The following is a 23268-nucleotide window of genomic DNA, read 5'->3' on the forward strand; positions in this document are numbered from 1 at the left end:
TCTTTCTTTCTTTCTTTCTTTCTTTCTTTCTTTCTTTCTTTCTTTCTCTTTCCTTCTTCTTCTTTTTCTTCTTCTTCTTCCTAAAGCTTTTAGGTGAGTTGTTAAGTTGCTACTATGAGATCTCTCCAATTTCTTTATGAAGGCACTTGGTACTATGAATTTTCTTCTTAACACTGCTTTCATTGTGACACATAAATTTGAGTATGTTGTACCTTCATTTTCACTGAACTGTAGGAAGTCTTTAATTTTTTTTTAATTTCTTCCCTGACTCAGTGGTCATTGAGCAGGGAGTTGTTAAGTTTCCATGAGTGTGTAGGCTTTTTGTTATTCCTGTTGTTGTTGAGGTCCAAGTTTAGTCCATGGTGGTCTGATAAAGAACAATGGGTTAATTCAATTTTCTTGTAACTGTTGAAGTTTGCTTCGTGACCAACTATATGGTTGATATTGGAGAAGGTTCTGTGTGGTGTTGAGAAGAAAGTATATTCTTTTGTGTTTGAGTGAAAACTTCTATAGACATCTATTAGGTCCATTTGATTCATGACCTCTGTTAGTTTCATTATTTCTCTGTTTAGTTTCTGTTTTGATGAACTGTCCATTGGTAAGAGTGTGGTGTTGAAGTCTCTCACTATTGTATGGGGACAGATGTGTGATTTAAGTTTTAATAATGTTTGTTTCACAAATTCAGGTGCCCTTGTTATTTGGGCCATAGATATTCAGCACTGAGATGTCCTTTTGGCTAATTTTTCCTTTGATAATAATGAAATGTCCTTCTCCATCTCTTTTGATTAATATTGATTGAAAGTCTATTTTATTATAGATGAGGATGGCTACTCCAGCCTGTTTTTTTTGGGTCTGTTTGCTTAAAAACCTCTTTCCAGCCCTTTATTCTGAGGTAATGTCTATTTTTGTTGCTGAGGTGTTTCTTGTATGCAGCAGAATGTTGGATCCTATTTATGTATCCATTCTGTTAGCCTGTGCCTTTTTTTTCTTAGTAATACCATATTTATTGTCATAAAAGTCTAATTGAATTTATCTTGTCTACCAGGAAACTCAAGGAGTGTTGACAATCAATTAAAGCACTCTTGTTAGTTTTCAGAGAATTTTGTCCTTTTGTTCCAAACATGATTTTTATTATTTACATTTGCACTTAATACATATGCTATTGCACTTTTTTACCATTTTATTATTATTTTTATTAATTACAGTTTATTCAGTTTGTATCCCACTGTATGCTCCCTCCTACCCCTTTGTCAATTGCACCCTCCCTCCCTCTTTTCCCCCCATGCCCCTCCCACAGTCCACTGACACGGGAGGTCTTCCTCCCCTTCCTTGTAATCCTACCCTACCAGGTCTCATCAGGAGTGGCTGCATTGTCCTCCTCTGTGGCCTGGTAAGGCTGCACCCCCCTGAAGGGGATGTGATAAAAAATCAGGCCAATCAGTTCATGTCAGAGACAGTCCCAGTTTCCATTACTATGGAACCCACTTGGACACTGAATTGCTATGGGCTACATTTGTGCAGGGTTTCTAGGTTATCTCCATGCATGGTCCTTGGCTGGAGTATCAGTCTCAGAAAAGATCCTTGCCCAGACATGCAGGTCATACTATTTCTCACTTCTTTCATGAGATTCCCTGCACTCTGCCCTAAGTTTGGCTATATGTCTCAGCATCTGCTTTGATACCCTGCAGGGTAGAGTCTGTCAGAGGCCCTCTGTGGTAGGCACCTGTCCTGTTCCCTGTTTTCTCCCTCCTATGATGTCCATCCTCTTTGCCTTTCTCAATGAGGATTGAGCATCTTATCCAGAGTCCTCCTTCTTGATTAGTTTCTTTAGGTATACATATTTTAGTATGTTTATCCTATACTATATGTCTAATATCCACTTATGAGTGAATATATACCATGTGTGTCTTTATGCTTCTGGGATACTTCACTCAGAATGATCTTTTCCAGATCCCACCATTTGCCTGCAAATATCATGATTTCCTTGTTTTTAATAGCTGAGTAGTACTCCATTGTGTAAATGTACCACATTTTCTGTATCCATTCCTCAAATGAGCAACATCTAGATTGTTTCCATCTTCTGCCTATTATAAATAATGCTTCTGTGAACATGGTTGAGCCAATGTCCTTGTTGTATACTTGAGCATCTTTTGGATATATGCCCATGAGTGGTATTGCTGGATCTTGAGGTAGCACTGTTCCTAATGTTTGAGAAAGTGCCAGGTTGATTTCCAAAATGATTGTGTAAGTTTACATTCCCACCAGCATGGAGGAGGGTTCCCCTTTCTCCACATCCTTTCCAGCATGTGTTGTCACTTGAGTTTTTGATCTTAGCCATTCTGATGGGTATAAGGTGAAAACTCAGGGTCATTTTGATTTGCATTTCCCTGATAGCTAAGGACATTGAGCATTTCTTTACGTATTTCTCTGTCATTCTATATTCCTCTACAGAGAATTCTCTGTTTAGCTTTGTACCCCATTTTTTTAATAGGATTACTTGATTTGTTGTTGTTTAACTTCTTGAGTTCTTTATATATTCTGGATATTAGCCCTCTGTCAGATATAGGGTTGGTGAAGATCCTTTCCCAATCTGTAGGCTGTCTTTTTGTTCTGATGACAGTGTCATTTGCTTTACAGAAGGTTTTCAGTTTCATGAGGTCCCATTTATTGATTGTTGATCTTAGAGCCTGTGCTGTTGGTGTTCTTCAATTGTACCTTCTATGCCTGAGGTTCTTTCCTCCATCTTTTGTATTCTATTGTTGATGCTTACCTCTATGGTTCCAGTGACTCTCTAAGTTTTCAATCTCCAGGATATTCTTGGTTTGTGTTTTCTTTATTGATTATATTTCCATTTTCATGTCTTGAACAGATTTATTCATTTCCTTCACCTGCTGTATTTTACTTCATGTCTTTTTAATGGTCTCTATTTCTTTGATTTTATTTTCCTATATTTCTTTGAGGGATTTATTCGATTCCTCTTTAAATGCCTCTAACAATTTTCTAAGCATAGATTTAAGGTCATTTTCCTGTGTTTCAGCTGTATTAGACTATCTAGTGTTTGGGGAAAGGGGTTTCTAATTTAGCCATGTTGCCCTGTTTTCTGTTGATTGTGGTCTTACACTGGCTTTTAACCATCTGGTTTTATATGACATTGGCTGTTTGTTCCTGGAAACTGCTGGGTTTCTTGGGCCTTTGTGATCCAGTGAGGTTCTGCTATTCTCCTTATGACAGTGAGTAGAGTAGAAATGAATGCTGGAACCACACATCTCTGGAGTCCAGAGTCATCTTCAGGATGGTGGAAGAAGTCCAGAGGAACATGAACGGGTGCTGGTGCTTTGAAGTCAGCCACACTGCAGGTTGCTGGCCAAGCAGACACTGTACTCCTGGTATTCAAATTAGGCTGGGCTCCAACATCTTGGAACCAGGATCCTGTATGTGCCTTTTGTCCAGCTGGTCTCTATAAATGGACCAATTGAATTGTGGGTGGATTAAAGTTGGGATGCTGTCCCAGGAACCCAGGCACTACCCTCAGGGAAGAGGGAGGAATCCAAGGTCTAGTTGTTGGAGCAGAGCATTTCTGGAACTTGGTACCAGAGCTCACATAGCAGGGGGCTCACCCTCTGAGACTCCTGGACTGGGGAGCTGGTCACAGGAATGGGTGTGGTGGTGTTGGGGGGTGGGGTGGGAAGACCTAGAGCTGTGCACCCCCAGCTTCTGGGATGTCCCCTCCTGTCTGGGAAATACCAGGCTACTCACTGGATTCAAAGTCTCTGATCTGCTACTCAGATAAGGTACACACTGGCTGCCATCATCTTGGAAGCCAATTCCTAGTTTTGTAGTCTAATCATGTAAAGCTGAAATTTCTTTTTAGCAAAATCTTAATTGTATTATAGCCCAATGCATATACTGTCATGTTTTAAATACTTTCTAATTTCTCTTAAAACTCTTTGACCCACAAATAGTAAGAAATATGCTCAATTTTGAAATATTTTCCATTTTCCTAAATATCATCTGGTTGTTGATTATAAGTGAACTTTGTTGTATATTGAGAACATTATGTAGAATTACTTCACTAATGTTTTCACAATGTGGTGATGGAATTCATGGTCCTTGTCTGGGCCTGCATGTCCCAGTGCACATAGCCTTGTGAACTCCACCTCCGCCACTCCTGAAGTCAGTATTCACATAGCCTGGTGGCCAGGTTTAGGTGTAAAATTTCCTATTGACTTGTAAGAACATGTCCAACTAGCACCTGGAATTCCTCGTCATGCAAATGAAGCCCCAGCCAATAATGTACACTCACCCTGAAAACCCCTACTCACTTTCCCAAGGCTTATATAGCCCTTATTCCCTCCCAATAAAGGAGAGCTGTTTCACTGAAAACTGTCTCAAAGAAGGCTATTTCTTCTGAACTCACCAGTGTTCGAGATCCTGCTAACCCACCCACCCAGCTAAGCTTCATTACTTCCAGTCCAGCCTGGGGCACAATGGTGCCTGCAGACCTGGGCTAGAAAAGTACTTTTACTCTTCTCTCAGGAAAGGTGAAACACATTGTCACATTTAACTGTTGACCCTACTTCAGATTAATTATTCACTTATATGTTCATTTAATATATATGTTTAAAACCCCACAAGGTCATTACTATTATTTTATGGAGTCATTTATAGTAATCACACATTATATTTTTCCTCTTCATTCTTGCCTTTATCTCTGATCACAGTGTTTCATTCCCTACTGATTTATGAATAACTTACTATTTGCTTTAGTTATTTTCTGTTTTAGGACAAACTGTATGATCTTGACAAAATGTCTAGAATTGTTAGCATTCTTAAAGTGTAGTAGAATTCTAAGTGGCAGAGTGATGAAGTAGTAATAACAGTCTGATTTGGACTACAGTAGTGATGGGATTCTAACATTGCCTACTTTCTGTTATATTTAGATCTGCTACAGCTTTGGAGAATAACTGTCTTTTTTTGGCTATTTCAATACTATCATTGCATTGTGTTTTGTTTTTTCTTGTTTGTTTATTTTTTGCTTTTCCCCTGGAGGTTATGGCATGAATTTCTTTTTATATGCTCTGACTTTATTTATTTTTATTCTTTGACTCATTTAATTGATAGTTTCAACATTTAAAACATGAATCTTGCTTCTGTTCAGATGGCAAGGTAGTTAAGAACGTTGCTTTTGCAGAGGACTGGAGTTTGGTCTACAATACTAATATCAACATAACAGATGGCTTATAATAGCTTATAACTCCAACTCCAGGGACTCCAATACCCTGTTCTGGCTTCTACAGGCACCTGCACATCCCCTCTACACACATACATACAAATAAGTTAAAATTAAAATCTTAATACATGAATATTTAGTTCATGAATTTTATTATATACAAATGCTGTCAGCTTTATAAATGACTAGGTACCAAAATTCTAGCAAATCTTATTTCCATTCATAAATTTCTGTTAGTCTGAAATTTCCTTTTACAATACTCTTTTACAATTACTGTTTTAGGTATATATGACAAAGTATGAATATTTTTTATGATATAAAATAATCACTTTATTTAGGACAATTTGATATAATTGAATGCTACCCTGACACAAGTGAAATATTTGTATTTCTTTAAGCTAATGTTTATTGTATGACTAAGTTGTGTTTATTTTATTTTCTAAAATATAAGTATTTCAAATATAACACTAGTTCTGAGGCATAAAGAGATAAATTTCAGAGAAAGTCCTTAGTTTAAATATGAAAATGGCTACCAGTTTGTGGATTGCAAACTCTTCCTTCTAACAATGAGAGTCCTCAAAGACTGACATCTTTTCATTTTTGTTGTTCTTCACAAGGGAGACTATGACTTCTGACTGTGTGTTTAAAAATTCTCTAGGAGCACTTCAAGTTCATGTGTCATCATGCTCTGTGGGGGCACATGTTCTTGTTGACCACCATCTTGGTAAACCATTGTTATTCTGATAAACTTTCACTGGAATCTGAATTTTTTTCTGATAAATACAATCTTCTTCTGTACCCTAACTATGGTCTTATAAGTGGTTACTTCTATATGGTCTTAGTTTCTGTATGAAATGTTTTGGAGTCTATGTCCTCAGACTTATTACCTATGTGGTTTTCTGAAATTATTCTCCTCAAGGCATCTTCTGTTGCTGTCTTGTGTTTCTGGAAATGATCATCAAAGATCTAGTTGTCTTTTAGGTACTTTTGACAACTTATTTATACTGAAGCAGAACTATATTTATATTTATCCTGACAAGATACTAGCAACACCCACAATAAAATTTTTAATATTATTACAAATATCTGCGCTGAAAACATGTTACTTTCTCTTAGAATTTCTTCAGATTCTATATGACAAAACAAAAGATAATTACTGTTATCCAGATTTTAGACAGTGCAACCACTACAGTCTGTAAAACTGAACTTTTGAAAGTTTGCTACTGTGTTTTCATGATCTTAATGAAAACTTCTGCTGTCATCACTGTAAATGTCTACTGTTATCATGCTGATAGGTTTTCAAAGTTGCTAATTGGAGGGGCTCCTTTTTCATGGAAAAGGAAACTAAGGAATCTTATACGGTAAGGATGCTCCCTGTGTGAGAAGATGTTTTCTCCAGCTGAAGCATTTTATTTATAAAATGAAGCTGAAGCTGTTATTTATACATTTTAGTACTATCTAAACTAATAAAACTGTTTTGTTTGTTTTAAATGCTAAAAAGGGATGCACTTTGTAAATATTATCTATTTTTTTCCTGGGGAAGAAAATACCAAACACATAGACAATGATACAAACAAACTATATTCTATAATACAAACTATTAAGACAATCTTACTGTACTTGTCGCCTCCTCATCAAATTTATGTAAGCGGCTTAATGAGTCTTTTTTATGTTCCTGAGCTGGTAAAGCAGTAACTTTCAGTGGGCTTGTCCAACCTAAAACCCAAAAAAAAATGTATGCATTTTATGTCAAAAACACAGTATTGCTTTTTCTTCCATTAGAAACATCTAGTTGATGTGCATTAAACTGTAACAAGGTTTCTGGTAATTGTAAGTTAAGTTTGATGCTTCCTGAATTGTATGAAATACATGCTAAGATTACAAATTTAAAACTTGGGTCATAATTGGCCATAATACTAGACTTTTATTTACATTAAATGAAACAAGAAGTATGTATCTTGACCAACCCCAAAACTTTAAATTATGATAGAGCACACACCTAGAATCTTAACACATTACTTGGAATTTGTACCAGTAGTAAAACCAAGGTCCACTTTGGACTGCAGATACTGTAGCCACAGTAGAGGGTATAAACCCCAGCTTATGTACACCTAGAGTACAAGCCAAGCAGAATACTGTGGGATTCCCAAGACTGTTTCTCCAGCCATATTATACTTATTAAGCCAGAAGTGAATAATTGTGATTAATTTACCCCATTGATAGGATGTGTGGATCCCTAGGTGCAAGGCTCCGCTTAAAAAAATACCTGAAAAACAAAATTCTATTTTCCTTTTTAAAGCTTATTTTGGCAATGATGGAGCCATTTCTAACCTTTCTCTGGGGACAAGTCCATTGAAGTGTACTGAAGACAAACCATCTTAGCACATGGTAAAGTGGGCCCATGCCCCAATTTGGCTCAAATTTCTGTAGAATCTATTTTGAAGTTCAAATATGAATTGTTATGTTTTTTTAAACGGACAAGTTGGTCCCAAAAGAGCAAAATAGAGAAAGTGGGAAATGTATTTTATGGTCCCAACTCATAGAAGCAGCATCTATAAGTAGCTGATAGAGGAGCTTGGAGGTTTCTTTCAGAGTTACAGAAGAGTGCCTTCATAAAGGACATTACTAGCCCAGTTCCAGGATGGGGTAAGGATTAGGTGTTCTGCTCTCTTTTTTTGTAGTCACAGAGTCAGGAGGACAGACTGACCAATCCAGGACAAACATGTGAAATGCCAATTCCCATCTAAAGGCAGGATCTCAGCTTAAATAGAATCGGATAATTTGTTAACATAGTATGTTCTGCTTTTGATGGCAGCATGTGTGTGTGTGTGTGTGTATGTGTGTGTGCATGTGTATGTCTTTTCAGTCAGATTAGCAACTGAGAGAGAGAGTTTAGGGAATAGAGTTTAGAAGTTTGTGCTGGCAAAGTCTGAGGTATAGAATTGGAGGCATAATCAAAGTAGCTGAGAGAAGGTAGAAAAGAGACTTGAAGGTGGGCCTGTAGATAGCTGTTTTATTTACTGAAGTTATCTAAGTCAGTGAGACTTGGAGTCAGAAAAAGTACTTACTAAGTGTGGCCATTGTCTAGTAGATATGGCCAGATCTGAATTCAAAGGTCACATGCAAGACAGTACATCTTGATGAAGTTCTCGGCAGCAAACCATGTTTTGTTTAGTTTAAGGTGAAGAGTCAGACACATGGTAAAATGAGTCCATCCCTCATCTTGGCTGGAAACTTTTTCAAGATGGAAGCAACCAAGTGTCCTGGCTGTCATCTTTGCTACTGATATCATAAAGGCAAATGTCATGTGACTTCACCACCATCTTGGTTAGACATCACCAAATGAGACAAAACAAAATGGTGGCACCTGTAAAACGTCATTGTACCACTGAATCCACTGCAAATCACTATACCCCTTTTGTATTAGACTAAGGAGAAAACATCAAACTTCTAAAATGCTTGCTTTGTATTTTTTTTCCTGTTCTTTTAATTTTTTATATTAATTACAATTTATTAACTTTGAATCCCATCTGTAGCCCCCTCCCTCATTCCCTCCTAATCCCACCCTCCCTCCCTCAGGTCCTCCCATGCCCCTCTCCAAGTCCACTGATAGGGGAAGTCCTCCTCCTCAGTCATCTGACCCTAGCCTATCAGGTCTCATGAGGACTGGCTACACTGTCCTCCTCTGTAGCCTGGCAAGGCTACTCCCCCATCAGGGAGAGGTGATCAAAGAGCCAGCCACTGAATTCATGCCAGAGACAATACCTTTTCCCCTTACTAGGGAACTCACTTGGATACTGAGTTCCCAAGGGCTACATTTGTGCAGGGGTTCTAGGTTATCTCCATGCCTGGTCCTTGGTTGGAGTATCAGTCTCAGAAAATATACATGGGCCCATATTTCTTGGTTCTGTTGGGTGGAGCTTCTGTCCCCTACAGGTCTTTCTATCTTGCCTTCTTTCATAATATTCCCTGCACTCTGCCCAAAGTTTAGCTATGAGTCTCAGCATTGGCTTTGATACCCTGCTGGGTAGAGTATTTCAGAGGTCCTCTGTGGTAGGCTCCTGTCCTGTTCCCTGTTTTTTAATTTTAATGTTTTGGTTTGTTTTAATTTTACATGATACAGGTATTAGCTTCTAAAGAGAGTCTAGAATTTCCTGGCCACCTGCCTCCAAACACTGGCATAGTAACACACGGAAGTGCACTCGGCTCAACAGGTCCCAGAGACTCAAAGGACAAGTGGCTAAGTGCTGGACAAGCTGCTGTCAGTGAGGTGCTGCTATGGTAGGCTCTGCCAGGTCTCACTGTCTGGTATTTCTGTCTGGTGTCTCCAGCCCCATTTCCCTCTAACTGAGATAAGACATTTCCCTCACCCCAATACTTCACTGACATGTGTCTGCTTTTGTTTCTGCCAGAACTAACATTGTTTTTAAGTTTTGTTTTCACAATGAAAATGATAAAACCATAATCCCAACAAACAATAATGTTTAAAACCTTGGTTTATTAAAGCATATTTTATGTATGATTATGTATTCATGCACTGTCTGTCCACAAGTGATTATGATTTTTTAATATCATGAAATCTTTTTAGCAAGAAATTGATTTGTAAACTCAAGTTGTTAACTTGGTTTAACTTCATTTTGTTCATAGTAAAACTAAAATTAATCATAATAATGGCTAACAGTCCTGAATCCTTCTTTGGAACAATTAACATCAGTTTTTTAAGTTTAAAAATATTTAAATCTATTTTTAAGACAAGGACACATGGACAAGACAGACAAAATCATATAATTGTAATAAAAATGTTATCTCCTTGATCCTTATCCTAATTCTGGTTTTGCAATATGTTCTCCATTTCTTGGGTATATGAATTAACTTTAAGAGATAATTGTTCCTACCCCAGGATACATTTATCTTTTTGGAAAATTGCCCTTCCTTTAGATAAAAATTAGTTAGTATTTATGCTTTTACATGTGTTTTATATATAAGTGAATGCACATATAATTACAAACATCCTGAGGATTTTAAGGCTATGGGACCTTAAAATGTCCTCATACAAACTAAGAAAAGACTTTTCAATGTGATTATTTCTGGATCTCCTGCACTCCTATTGGTAGCCCCTCATCAACTGATTCTCTGTAAGTACATAGACTGTCTCCTTCACACAGCACAATCCAAAGAAAGATATGATATCACGAAATGGCTGTCTTCTGTTCGGGATCTTTGTCATCCGTTTGGTTTTATCATGGTCCCTTAGACAGAACCACCTCAGAGACACTCTAGCTGCTCCCCTTTCTACACCACCTCTTTTGTCAGCTTGAAGAATTAGGAGAGATCTGTATCCCAAACCTCTAAAACAGTTTGGGTGACCTCTGAAATGGGAACTAGTAGGCCCATCTGACTCTTTTTTTTTTTTTTTAAGTCAGTTAACCTCTATGTCTCAATAGCTGTCAGAAACCTTAAAGAAAATTCAGATTGGCTGAATAACTTTCAGAACCTACTTTATTCTTTGGATGCTGCAATTATCCAAAGACTAGATCTCCTGAGAACTGCTAAAGATGGATTTTGCACCCTATTCCAGAAACAGTGTTCCTTTTGCATCAACAAATCCAAACTGGTTTGAGATGGGCCCAAAGAGTCTGGGACCATACCAAAATAATTCAATGACAAGACTCCTCCTGTGGATGGAATTTGGTTCCCTTCTACTCTGGCTCCTCCCCTTGATCACTCCTTTACTTCTTATTATCCTTATTCTTGAATTTATACCCCAAATTTTACATGTTTTTCTTAACAGACCCACCTCCCTTAAGGTAACCAGACTTCACCCTTTATGTGAGCAGGAATATCCCATATAAGCTCCCTTAGCATCTCTCACCCTGCAACAGTTTCCTTAACTCTTGATAAAACAGCAAGAAGATTTTTTTGGATACTGCCGAGGAGCCCTGGTTGCAAGGAGCCTCCATCCCTTTCACCCAAGATGAGATACAATTCTTTGCAGTAGTCTTCCATTTTATCTTGCTCTCCGTTTTTGTTGCTCTGTAGGCCCTTGCTGCTTTTGATAGCTTACTTTGGTCCAGTCTTGTTAGCAGAACCAGCCACGGGCACCCTGAGCAGTCCACTGGACCTTGTATTACAACCATTGGCTTCATATATTGCTTCCCTTACTTCACCCATGTGAAGGTGCCCAATGAAATACTTTTCACTAGCCTAAACCTCTTAATCCATACCCATCTTGATCTTTCTATGGCACTTTTGTAAATCTCCACCTAACATTCTGTATGCTGAAATAGAATTTCTGTAACTTTCCCATTTAGTTTTGGTCTGTTTATAGATAGAAATGAAAGAAATTATATAAACAATATATTAGCTAGGTTGTCCAACTCATGGCGTGAAAGAATGAAGACAGTAATATACTCATTTCAAAAACCCAACCAAACAAAATCCCAAAGAGCTACAATATATGGTATTAGGCATTTTAAATGAATTATCTAATTACTTTCCTGGATCTTTGAGAAATGTGGGTAAGAATGGCCTCTGCCATATAAATTGCTATGAAGACACATAGCAATTTCTGGGATTTATGTGCTTAGCAAATTACAACATGGAAGAGAATTATTTGGATATTTATTTAATTTGCAATTGAAAGAGGGCTCTTGAATACTAGGAATCTGTGTATGTGTGTATATAGTATGTGTACATACCAGGAATGGTAGTGGCAAAAAAATTCTGGATACTATATAGACAAGCTATCTAATGATAGATTAGAAATCTAATGACACTAGCCATATAATTTATTTAACAAAAAATAGTCTTCAAAGTATTTGTTGCCCTGTAAGTATGCTGACAGTCATATCAAGATGAAAGGCAGAGTGTGCTTCTAAGGTACTGATGAACATGAAGAAAATTCATACACTGAAGTACTGAAACCACTATGTGGCAATTGCAACAATAATGGAGCCCAGAGTTCTATGAGGCTTCAGAAGAGAGCTATCTAGTCCAACCAGATTGTCAGGAGTTAGGAACATCTTCCTGAAGATGACAACTGATCTAATCTTGAAAATTAAATAGGGCTTATTTTTTTTTAAAAAGGGGAAGTGGATAAAAAGCAGTTGTTACAGGCAGGGAAATAGCATGTACAGTAGTAGCATGGTCTATGAAATTATAATGCTCTTAAGAAACTACAGAATGTTAGTTATAGCTATGGTACAACTTATCAGGAGGGGAATGGTGGAAGAATAGGGAAAGAAAGGGTCAGCACAGCAAAGCCTTGAACTTAAACTATAGATGGAGTTCTTCAGAGTATTTTAACTAGAGAGTTTTAAAACTTTCAGAACCACTGTGATTTACTCAGGTGACTAGCAGAAGTGAAGCTGCTGTAGCAAGTCTGGTAGTTTCCATAGATAATCCTTCTGTGATCTCCTAGGAAAGAACAGTCTTTTTTGTCCTCTAGTCATAGTTTTGCTCCATGAATTAATCCGTTGTACAAACTTTGGATTCAGAAGTTTAAATTTGGGAGCTAAGTGGACAGAGATGTTGGCTGAGGAAAGATATTTATTGGGGATGTAATTTTAGTTTTGTTAAAATCTGACATACTTGCCATTTACGATTAATAAACACCTCTAAGATCATCAAAGTTATTGAAGCACTTCAAATATTATGTGGAACTCGGTCCCCAAATCTCAGGTATTACTCTTAGAAACTGTTAGTAGATTAAGAGCATCCAGTGCTTTTAACCAATGAACCATCTCTCTAGCCCAACTTTATTTCTTTTAATGACGCATTCTTGGTAATAAACTATTATGCATTGGATTATTAATAAAGAATGAGTGCAGCTCCTTTTTTTGATTTCTAATAATTAGCATAGTGTTTATTGTTTGTTGAGAAAGTACATTTGATTCTCTGAAACATATTTCCCTAGATAGAATTTTCAGATAACTAACTCTTAAAATACACCGACCTCATAAACAATCTATATAGGAAGTCTATAACTCAGGAACTCCCCCCATGCCCACCTTGAGTGATATATGAAAAACGTAATTCTTTCCTCAGCTTACACCTCTCCAGTTTCTCCTTTCCAGCTTAAAAGCAGCTGGAGGGTGAGGCTGAAGTAATGTTAAGTGCTCTTTTCCCTTTGATTTCTTTCCTTCTTTGTACTTTACTCTTGGTCCCTAAAAACTTTGGTCTTTCTCTGGGAGGAATGTCAGAACATATGCATCTCTACAGTGCAGACATGTGGTGGCCCTGCTCTTCATTCACATATTGTCTTCCTTCATCCCCTAAAGTTTTGGATGAAAGCTGAAGATGAACTGTGGAAGCATCCTACGATTTCTGAGACCACAGCAAGCAAGGCAACCCAGCCAAAGGTTTGACCTTTTTCCTTTTCCCATAGTCAGAGATGCTAATCTTTTATCACTCCCTCCTGCCTACCATGCACACTTCCCTACACAGGAAGTAGTTGTTGTGGTTTTCCTTTGGAGATATTTCTCACTATATCTGTGCCCAGAGAATCATAGTACAGATGACAGTAGTGCCATTAATTCAGCTTTCAGAAGCATAACACTATTTATGGAGGGTTTGCTTCTTTTCAGTTCCTGTTCTTACCCAATTTACTTTCATCTTTCTTATTTAATTTCAGTCCATATAACCTTTTAATCAGCAGATTGTTTACATGGGAGAAAAATAAAAAAGGAATCTCTTTGTGATACGTAAATTGAAGTGCTCTAAGTGATACACAAACCCTCTTTTGGCAAAATAAGGTTATCTGTATAACTACAATAAATTATCTGTTAATATATTTGCTGTTGATAAATTAAACTTAAAAATTATATTTAATTTTTAAACAAAAGTTTGCTTTACAAGCAGATTTATACAGTCTTACTTTTAATAAGACCTTCTTAATATCTAACTTAATTTGTCCAGTTATAGTTAGCATCAATTTAACTGCTAAAATCTCAGGTTCATGATCCTTTTTTTTTTTTTTTTTTAACTTGGAAAACACATAAAGGCTATGTTACTTTACTTACCTCCAAGTTTTGCCCTGATGGAAATGTCTGATACTTCCCTGGAATTCCATTTCCTGTCCTGTTGTAGCTGTTGTGATAGTATAGTCTGCCTTTTTACTGTTGTTTGAAATCCTTTGTCTGGCATAGGAACTCGATTTTGAGGTTTCACATCACCGAAACTCGCCAGGTTTGGTATAGCTCTGCCAATGCCAGGCTTTAAATCAGCATCTCCACCAGGACTCATAAATCCTGAGCAGGGGTCACCCAAGTTCACATCATCACGAAGTGGAAACAGCGGATACTCCTGACCATATGGTGGGGGATACGGGTAGTGATTATGAAAGTTTGGCAGGTCTGAAGGGGGATAAGGATGAAATTTTGCAAATGTAGGGTTGCATTTCTTTTCAAATCTTCCACAGTTATGTCTGTCTTCACATCCTTTCACAAAGGGCATATTCATTTTCCGTAGGAGTTCACAGTAGTGTGGGTAATCTGGATGTTCAACAGCCTTTGACCCTGAGAAGATGAACTTTTTCGGGATACTCATCTTTCCAGGTATGTTCTTAGCCTCCATATCCATGGACTGTCTCATCGCTTTTGAGGATTGTGAATTAAATTCCTTTGACAATCCTTTACTAGTTTTTAACTATTAAAAACCCATCAATTCTTCCAGCAATGGAAGAATAGGATTAATCTAGCATAAAGTTATTAAATCAGTTTTCTAAATGTTAGTAATTTTTTTTTTTTTCTGCTGAAAGGGAGATAGGCCAGTACAGAAATAGGATAGAATGAATAAAAAACAAAAGAAAGAGTCTTTGTTGCTTGGCAACAGGTAGAACCTTAACTCATGGAACTACTTATTATTACATCATAATGCATTTTTTCAGGAAAACAAAATAGGTGCCAGTAATATTTCCATTACACTTTTTTTTTTCTGCCAATACTCCGGAAAACAATATTCACACATGTGTATCTGTAAAATTTTTCATGTTTATATTTTGTGGGTAAGAAAGTAACTTAAAGAATATGCTGCAGTTGATCTAGTGAACACACATACAGCCTCTCTCTTACACACACAATAAGTTTTTTCTGATTGGGATAAATTATAAAAAATGGTATATGTTTAATTTAAACACACTATAACATTATACTGATTTTTAAGGAAAGTAATTCAGAAATTACAGCCAAAGTGAAGGTGCATTCTTATATGCCTTAAATTATCATCAGTTTCCTTAAGGCTACCACAATGTCCAGAATGAAAGCAATGAGAGTATTTATGTTATTTTAGTAAATGGCAGCATAAAAAGCAAGGGCTGTTTTACATGAAAAGTATAGAAGTCCACTTATGAGCTGTTTTTAACTAGAAAATGTGGCTTTGCATGAAAACTGCAACTAACTTGAATTATTACAATTTGGGGGTAATAGCTCACACCTTCCTTAAATTAAGTGGGGGGGGGAATGGCAAGGTTCTATCTGAGTCAGGCATAGAATGTATAAATCACATCAACTGTATGATAGTAAGTATAAGCAAACTATGATGATTGAAATTTTGAGATATAGTACTAAACAAGAGGCAAAGTTGCAATAAATGTCGACGTTTCTCAGCATGAGGTCCTGGACACAGTACATAAAAGACATGAAAGGAAGTTTTTAGTCCATTCAGTATTATTTTTTCATATTAAAGGGAAAAATTTAATTCTTCTTGCTGCTCAAAATTCATTGTTCACTATATTTGTATAAAATTTATTTATATCATAGCTGAACTACCATTAAATCTTTCCAATGGCAGAAAAGTGGATGTATGATTCTCTTTCATTTTAAAATATGTTCTCATGTTAAATGGCTTCCTAGCTGGTTTTGCATGTTTTCCTGAATCCAGGTTATGAAAAGTGATCTTCCAGGTTGAATACTGCATGAAAGTAAATTTCATCTATCTCATTTCTTCCGTTTTCCCACCATGCCACTTTCTTAGGAAACACCTTTAATCCTTCCTGGGTGTTCACTACATCTAACTTCCATGGAGTTCCACACACTGATAATATACAGCCGTCGGCATTACTATATTCAGGAGCTTTATGAGAGCTGTGCATGCATTAAGTCAATAGTTCTCACTATCTGCTGCCATGAGTTGGCACCTAAAGGCTAAAACACTGCCAAGGTAGTAAGAAGGGCTTTTCCTTCGACCACCGACACCACGGAAAGGCAAAGGTTAGAACTTTGGGGCACAAGATTCTTCTCCTAGCTTTGGAATCTCTGACAAGACAGGTTCTGGAGGGTTTCCTTAGGGTGCGGTGGCCTCGAAGGCATGGGGATCGACCTCTTGCCTTCCATGGGTACCCAAGCCAGCTCCCAAGCCAGCACACCTCCCACAGACCACCCGAGCGGAAGTGGCGGCGAGTCCGTCGGTCCGTCCTTCCGGCCTGCCGTCCGCCCATTTCCGGCGGCGGGTGGGCGCGTGTCAGGTAACGACCTTCTGCGCCGAGGCTCGGCCGGCGGCGGCGTGTGGATGAAGGCCTTGGCCCTGGGCCGGGCTTCGCGGGGACGGCGGCGGGCCGGGGCCGCGGGCTCCGCGCTCTCGGCGCTGTCGGTGGCCGCCGTCCTGCTCTCCGCCTTGCTGCGGGCGCCCCCTGCAGGTGAGGCTCGGCGCCGCACGGCGGGAGCTCAGGCTGCCGCGGCTCCTCACGAGAATTGCGTTGGCTCCGTGTCACGTGACCCCGTTTACACAAAGAAAGCCTCCAGCCAGCACGGGAGTCTGGTTTTGTGTAGGACTCTTGAAAGGAACTTCATTTGCATAGAGAAGATCCCTGTGGGATCGTGAAGGAGATCCAGCTCCAGGAGATTATCCAAACGTGAAGCTTTAAATTGAAAGTGTCTTAATAAACTTAAGTCCGCGGGCCATTGCCAGCTTGTGTTTCAGAGCGATTGTATATAGTGATGAATTGTACTGAATCTGAGCTTTTAAACCATCCTTGATTGTGGAGCGTCCTCTCTTGGTTCCCGATGTAAAATGCAGGAAGTAGCTGGGGTTGTAAGATTTAAATGGAGGCACTTTACACAGTTTCAAAAACATAATTATGTTGGACAAAGAAATGAGCGTTTACTAGATTTGCTTTTTAACTAGAAGGTTTTGGTTGCAGTTTGTGTTTGTGTGTGTGTTGAAGTTGTGGACTTACTAACAATCGGCTAATGTCCCATAGATGCTAAATAAATGTACTAAAGAGACACTTGTCTGGGTTAAATTTTTTTACGAAAAGATAAAGTAACCAAGGATACGAATAGAAGAAATGTGAAGAAAAGGATACGGTGGAGAAAGGAAAGAAATGGGGAGTGCTTGCTAGTTTTTACTAACTTGACACAAACTATACTCACCTGGGAACAGGAAACCTCAATTGAAGATTTGACCCTATCAGATTGACCTGCGAGTACGTCTGTAGGGTTGTTTTCTTAATTGCTTTTATCCGCCGGGGGTGGTGTCATTCCTGGGCAGGTGGTCCAGGGCTGAGTAAGAAACCAGGCTGAGCAAGCTAGGGAAAGGAAGCCAGCAAGCAGCGTTCCTCCACGCTTCTGCCTCAGTACCTGCCTCCCAATGTGGGCTAGAGTCCTTGCCTTGGTTTTCCGAAACAAACCCCCAAATTGACTTGGGGCGTGGTGCTTATTACATCAATAGAAAGCAAACTAGTACAGGCAGAAGGGGGAGGGTATGGTGATTACTTCTTTTATAATACAAAGTCCAGGTGTTGGGTGCAAAGAGTTTTGTGAGAATAAATTTTATTTAATTATTCTGTGTGAGAAAGGTGCATTTGAGTATGGCACTTGGCCTTGTACCTGGTAATGAAAATTTGTGTTTTTGTTTTAAAATATTGCCTGGCTTTCCTTTCCTTCAATAAGGACTGTCAAAAGCAGGACAAGCAATTAATACCTTAACATGTAAACTGTGAATAGTAAAGGCTGAGTTTTATATAGCACCTTATATCTCCGACGATAGCTTTATAAGGCTGAAGTTACTGGCAGTCTGATTTTGCAGATGAAAATCCTCAAAGTTGTAGTTTAAAGTGACTTTCCTGCTATCAGTATGTAGCAGAATTTGCACTTAAACTCCACTCCAGCCTAAAATGGCATGATCTGTCCTCTGCCACTTGCTGTTAAGGCTATTTTGGGAGTCAAGGCTTTATAGGCCTTGCATTGCCTTTCCCATTTGTTCTGTTCACAGCCTAGCACGATCATATATGCTCATTTAACAATACGAAGACTATGAAGCTGTTTTCCAGAATTATTGTCTTAATAATTTTCATGTCAAAAGCTGTACTACTTGCAAACGATTCTTGATAAGTTGACTGAAATACTGTGCTTCCATCAATAGAGTTTGTACCAAGGAAAGTGATGTGCGCATGAATAACTATCCCATTGCAGATTGAGTGTTTCACGACCGCTGAGTAGTGAGGACAGGAGGGAAGATTGAGGGTGTATAGGTTTGTGATTTGGGGCCTGTAAGATCGGAGGATATTGTTAAGTATAGGCACAGAAAAGCTATTAAGATTTATAAAAGGGGTACGCCATGGATACATTAAATTCCTTAAGGGGCATGCAGAGCAGTAGATAAGCTGTCATAGTAGACTAATTCATGCTTCTTGAAATGGTGTCAAGGTAAATTATTCTCTTGTTGTAATTTTTCGGGATTTTTACGAGACAAACTTTGATCATTTTTCTTCTTCTTGTTTTTCATAGTTGGAGATTTGGCTCGATTGCCAAGAGGCTTTCGCTTGTCTCAAGATGCACTGAAAATAGTGGGATCATCACATTTTCCTGGTACTCATGAATAGCTTTTCAGTAATTGGAAATTACTAGCATCTGTTTATAGTTTAGTAGCCCTGCCGAAAAGGGTCACATTCTCTAGTTACTCTCCTTCTGTAGAGCTGAAGTAAAATGGTTTCTGTACATCTGGAGTCATCCAAGTCTAGTTCTATGTGCAAAGGAAAGTTATTTCTAAAAGTTAACTGAGGTTTCAGACAGTGTTTTTACTTGTTAACAGATACATTACTCACAATAAGATTAAATGTGGGAAGCTTAAATATGCTAAAAATTTCCATTTGAGATCTAAACACTACAAACATTTGGATACATGTTTTCAGAGCATTCACAGCAGCTGCAACATTTTAAAATTTTTAATGAGTTAATTCACTTGCCATGAAACACCTCCCTTAATGTTTTTTTAGTTTATTGACAAGGTAGACAGTCATCAGAACTTTCTAGTTCTACATCATCATTATATTGTAAAGAAGTACGTATGCTCATAAAGGAAGTATTCCTGGCCCTGAACGCTGCTAATACTTTCAGATTGGTATTTGCTGTTCTTGGCTTAGTTAAAACCACACATCATATGGCCTTTGTGTTCATTTTGTAGAACATTTTTTTTGGTTGAGGTTGTGTAAATATACCATTTCTTTTTATAGCTGAATAATATTCTTTTGTGTGTGGATGTATTTTTTTTTTACTTCCTTTAAGTATATCTTAGAATAATTTATAGCTAAAGTTTCAATGATCTGTTTAACATATTGAAGAACTGCTATACCATTTTTCCAGAGAGCCTGAACGTGTTCTCCTTTATACCAGCAGTATGTGGAGATCCAAACTTCCTAACATTCACATCAACACTTGTTACTATCCATCTCTTTTAAATATGGACACCCTAGTCAGATGTGAAATGATACTTTATTGTGGTTTTATTTGTCCTATGCTTCTAACAACAAATGAAGTGCCTCGTTGCGTAATATCTATATAATATATAGGTATCTTTTTACAAAAATGCCTATTGAGATCTTATCTAGCTCTTATATTTGTTGTTTTTGTTGCGTTGTAGAGACTTTATGTATTCTGGCTGTTGGATACTTATTATACATGACTTAAAAACATTTTACATTTTCTCCCACTCTGTGGATTATATTCCCCTCTTTCTTTTTTTTTTAAAGTTTTTTGAGACAGGGTTTCTCTGTGTAGCCCTGGCTGGCCTGGTACTAGCTCTGTAGAACAGGCTGACCTTGAACTTACAGTGACCCACCTGCCTCTGTCTTCCTAGTGCTGGGATAAAGGCATGCACCACTACTGCCCAGCTATATTTTTTTACTTTTTAATGTATTTTGAAAAAATACATTTAAAACTTTATGGACTTAGTTTTTTCCTTTGATTTCTTTTAAGAGTCTCATAGTCTTCATTCTAATTCATTGTGAGTTAATTTTTGCTTTTGATAAATGCTAGAGCTAAGACTCATTCTTTAGTGTATGGCTGTCCTGTTGAAGAGCTTATTCTCTCTTTTGAAGTCTCTCTTGTCACTGTTATTGAAAAGCAATTAGCCATGGCTGTGGACCTAGTGATGGGCTCTCCATTCTGTTCCATAGGTCTACAAGTCTGTTTCTTATACCAACACCTTGCTATTTTTATTATTGTTGCTTTAGAGCGAGTCTTAGAGCATTTAAGTGCTTTAATGTGAAGCCTTCAATTTTGTTCTCTAAGATTTTTGTTGTTACTGTGGGTCCCCATATTGATTCTAATAATCAGCTATGAATTACAACAAAAAGGGCTTTTAAATTAGGAGTTGAACTAACTCTCTAAATCAGTTTTTGCAACTTCCATTCATTTAGTGAATATCAAATAGTTTCACATTTGTTTAAGCCTAATTTCTCCTCAAACTCCTTATAATTTTTAGAATATAAGTTTGTAGTAATATGGTTTATTCCTACTTATTTCATTTTAAATGCTATTTTAAATAGAAGAATTTATTTAGCTAGTTTTTAGATTTTTTATTGCTGGTTTTAGACATGCATTTAATATTTTTATTTGATATCATACCTTGTCATTTGCAAAATTTATTTACTAGCTTTTTACTATACCTTAATATTTTCCATGCAAATCATGATACCTAAATATAGCTATGTCTTGTTCCAAAATGATTGCATTTTTTTTTACAAGTTGCTTCCCTTAGAACTTTTTCATCAATACTGATTATAGCAAATCGCTTTGTGTTGCTTCTATTTTAGTTTCAGTTTTTGAGTATTCAGCATAATGCTGTGTTTTTAAAGATGTTATTAATCAGACTGAAGAAGGTTCCTTCTGTTTCTGTTGAATGTTTTGCAATGAAGGGTGTTGGAATTTGTCAATTTATTTCCTACATCCGTGGGAACAATCATTTGCTTTTGTTTATTTTTTGCTATGATGCTTTATATTGATTGGTCTCTATATTTTGAATAGCCTCGAATTTTTGGAACAAATTTCAGTTGATGATGATTTTTAGCCCTTTGTTGATCATGATGTAGAGTCTTTTGCTTTGTAAAACAAAACTATTATTTACTATTTGTATGTCTGGGGCACGTGGAGGAGTGTGTGTAAATGCTACAACCTTTTGGGTGGAGGTCAACTTAAAGGAGTTGGTCCTCTCTTTCAATTATATGCATTCTGGAAATTTAATTCTGTTTGTCAAGTATGGTTGAAAGTGCCTTTAGCTGCTGAGCCATCTCACTGGCCCACTATAGTCCTTTTCTGTGATGTTGGATTTAATTGCTAGTATTGGGAGGTCTGTGTTTCATAAAGGCTTGTGAGTATCCTGTGTGATTTTGATGTTAGGGTGAGGGCGACTTTGTAGAGCAGACTATAGTATAGCTCCTCCTCATATTTTTTGAAACCGTTTATGAAGTAAAGTAAAATTATTGTTAATTTTACTTTAATTATTTGATACACTTTGCTGGAGAAACATCTGGTTCTGGAGTTTGCAAGAATTTATTTTGATAGTAATTTACTCTGCTTTTAAGCCTATTCAGATTTTGTATTTAATCATGTCTTCTAAGAAAAAAAAAGATACAAACTATCAGTTAAGTATCACATAAATATAACTAGTTACATCTCTCTGTTGCTTTTATTCTAAACGAAATTTTTTATGGATTTTGATGGACCATGAAGTGTCTAGGTGTGTATCTTTTGAGTTTTTCCTTGCTAAAGTTCAGTGATCTTCTTAAATTTGTGGATTTGTGATATTTGTGAATTTCAGGAAGTTTTTAATCAATGTTTCTTCAAACATCCTGTGTAATTTTTCTTTTACCTGTCCTGGGACTCTAAAGATTTGCCTTATGTCCGAACCATGGTTTATTTATCTTTATTGTCAGTTTCATGTATCAGTCCAGTTATTCCCCAGTGGCTTTTCACAAAGGCTCTTGTTCCTTTTGGCTGGTCAGTCTCCTGCTGTTTCCTGAGATTGGAGTTTTCATTTTAGTTATTACGTATTTTACTTTGGATTTTTGTTGCTTCTTTTTAATCTTTTCATTGATATTATCTATTTGAAATGATTGAATTCTATATTTTTATTAGTACTTTAGATATGGTTTTCTTGGCTCATACTTAAGATAGCAAATTTAATATGCTAATCAGTTGACCCAAACATTTGTTTTTTCCTCAAGGTAGTCTCAATTGACTGCTATGTTTTGCATTCTTATTTCTTGAATGTTTTTCTTTTTAAAATAACATTGAAAATTGGATATTTAAAATTATATAGCATAGTGATTTTGAAAATAAGATTATTTTTCCTTCTCAAGATATAGTGGTGGTGTTTTCGCTGATTTTCTTTAGGCTAATGACTGGCCAGAAACTTAAACATTTGTCACCAGTTAGTCCTTTAGCCTTTACCAAGGGTACTTTGCTCTGTCTTTTTGTGGGGGTGAGGAGGGTCATGACTTTAGTTACCATCAAGTTAGGTGACAGTTATGTTTTACTATTTGCTTAAAATTGTGTAGAAGTTCAACTTCATTGAGATGTAAAAATTCAGTGCTTACATGCATATATCTGGTCCTGGACATGCTCACATTCCTTTGTGTGAACTTGGTGTCCTATCCTTTCGGAATATGTTAGAATTTTTCAAAGTTCCAAATGTTATTTACTATTGTTTTTCTCTAAAGCGTTTTTGGTAATGTACTTCCTGAGATTATTTCACTGTATCCAACTATACACTCTAGTATACTATAAAACCCAGTTAAAATAGTCAGAGGCTCTTTCAAGAAA

General features: G+C 37.2%; 2 protein-coding genes across 2 annotated transcripts in view; one reads left to right on the top strand and one right to left on the bottom strand.

Moving 5' to 3' along the window:
• The window catches only part of Spata48 (spermatogenesis associated 48), a 73784-nt gene extending 58963 nt beyond the window's left edge, over positions 1-14821 (bottom strand). Inside the window, exons 1-2 of the mRNA XM_055624033.1 lie at positions 14251-14821; positions 6846-6946 (exon numbers count right to left, since the gene is read on the bottom strand). Coding sequence (XP_055480008.1) covers positions 6846-6946; positions 14251-14821 — 672 coding nt within the window. The remainder of the gene's footprint in view (positions 1-6845; positions 6947-14250) is intronic.
• A 1737-nt stretch (positions 14822-16558) lies between these two features.
• Positions 16559-23268, top strand: part of Zpbp (zona pellucida binding protein) — a 186565-nt gene continuing 179855 nt past the window's right edge. The window contains exons 1-2 of the mRNA XM_055624272.1: positions 16559-16862; positions 18955-19035. Coding sequence (XP_055480247.1) covers positions 16559-16862; positions 18955-19035 — 385 coding nt within the window. The remainder of the gene's footprint in view (positions 16863-18954; positions 19036-23268) is intronic.

The sequence above is a fragment of the Psammomys obesus genome, unplaced genomic scaffold, assembly GCF_907164565.1.
Source record: "Psammomys obesus unplaced genomic scaffold, mPsaObe1.curated_primary_1811, whole genome shotgun sequence".
Classification (NCBI taxonomy): domain Eukaryota; kingdom Metazoa; phylum Chordata; class Mammalia; order Rodentia; family Muridae; genus Psammomys; species Psammomys obesus.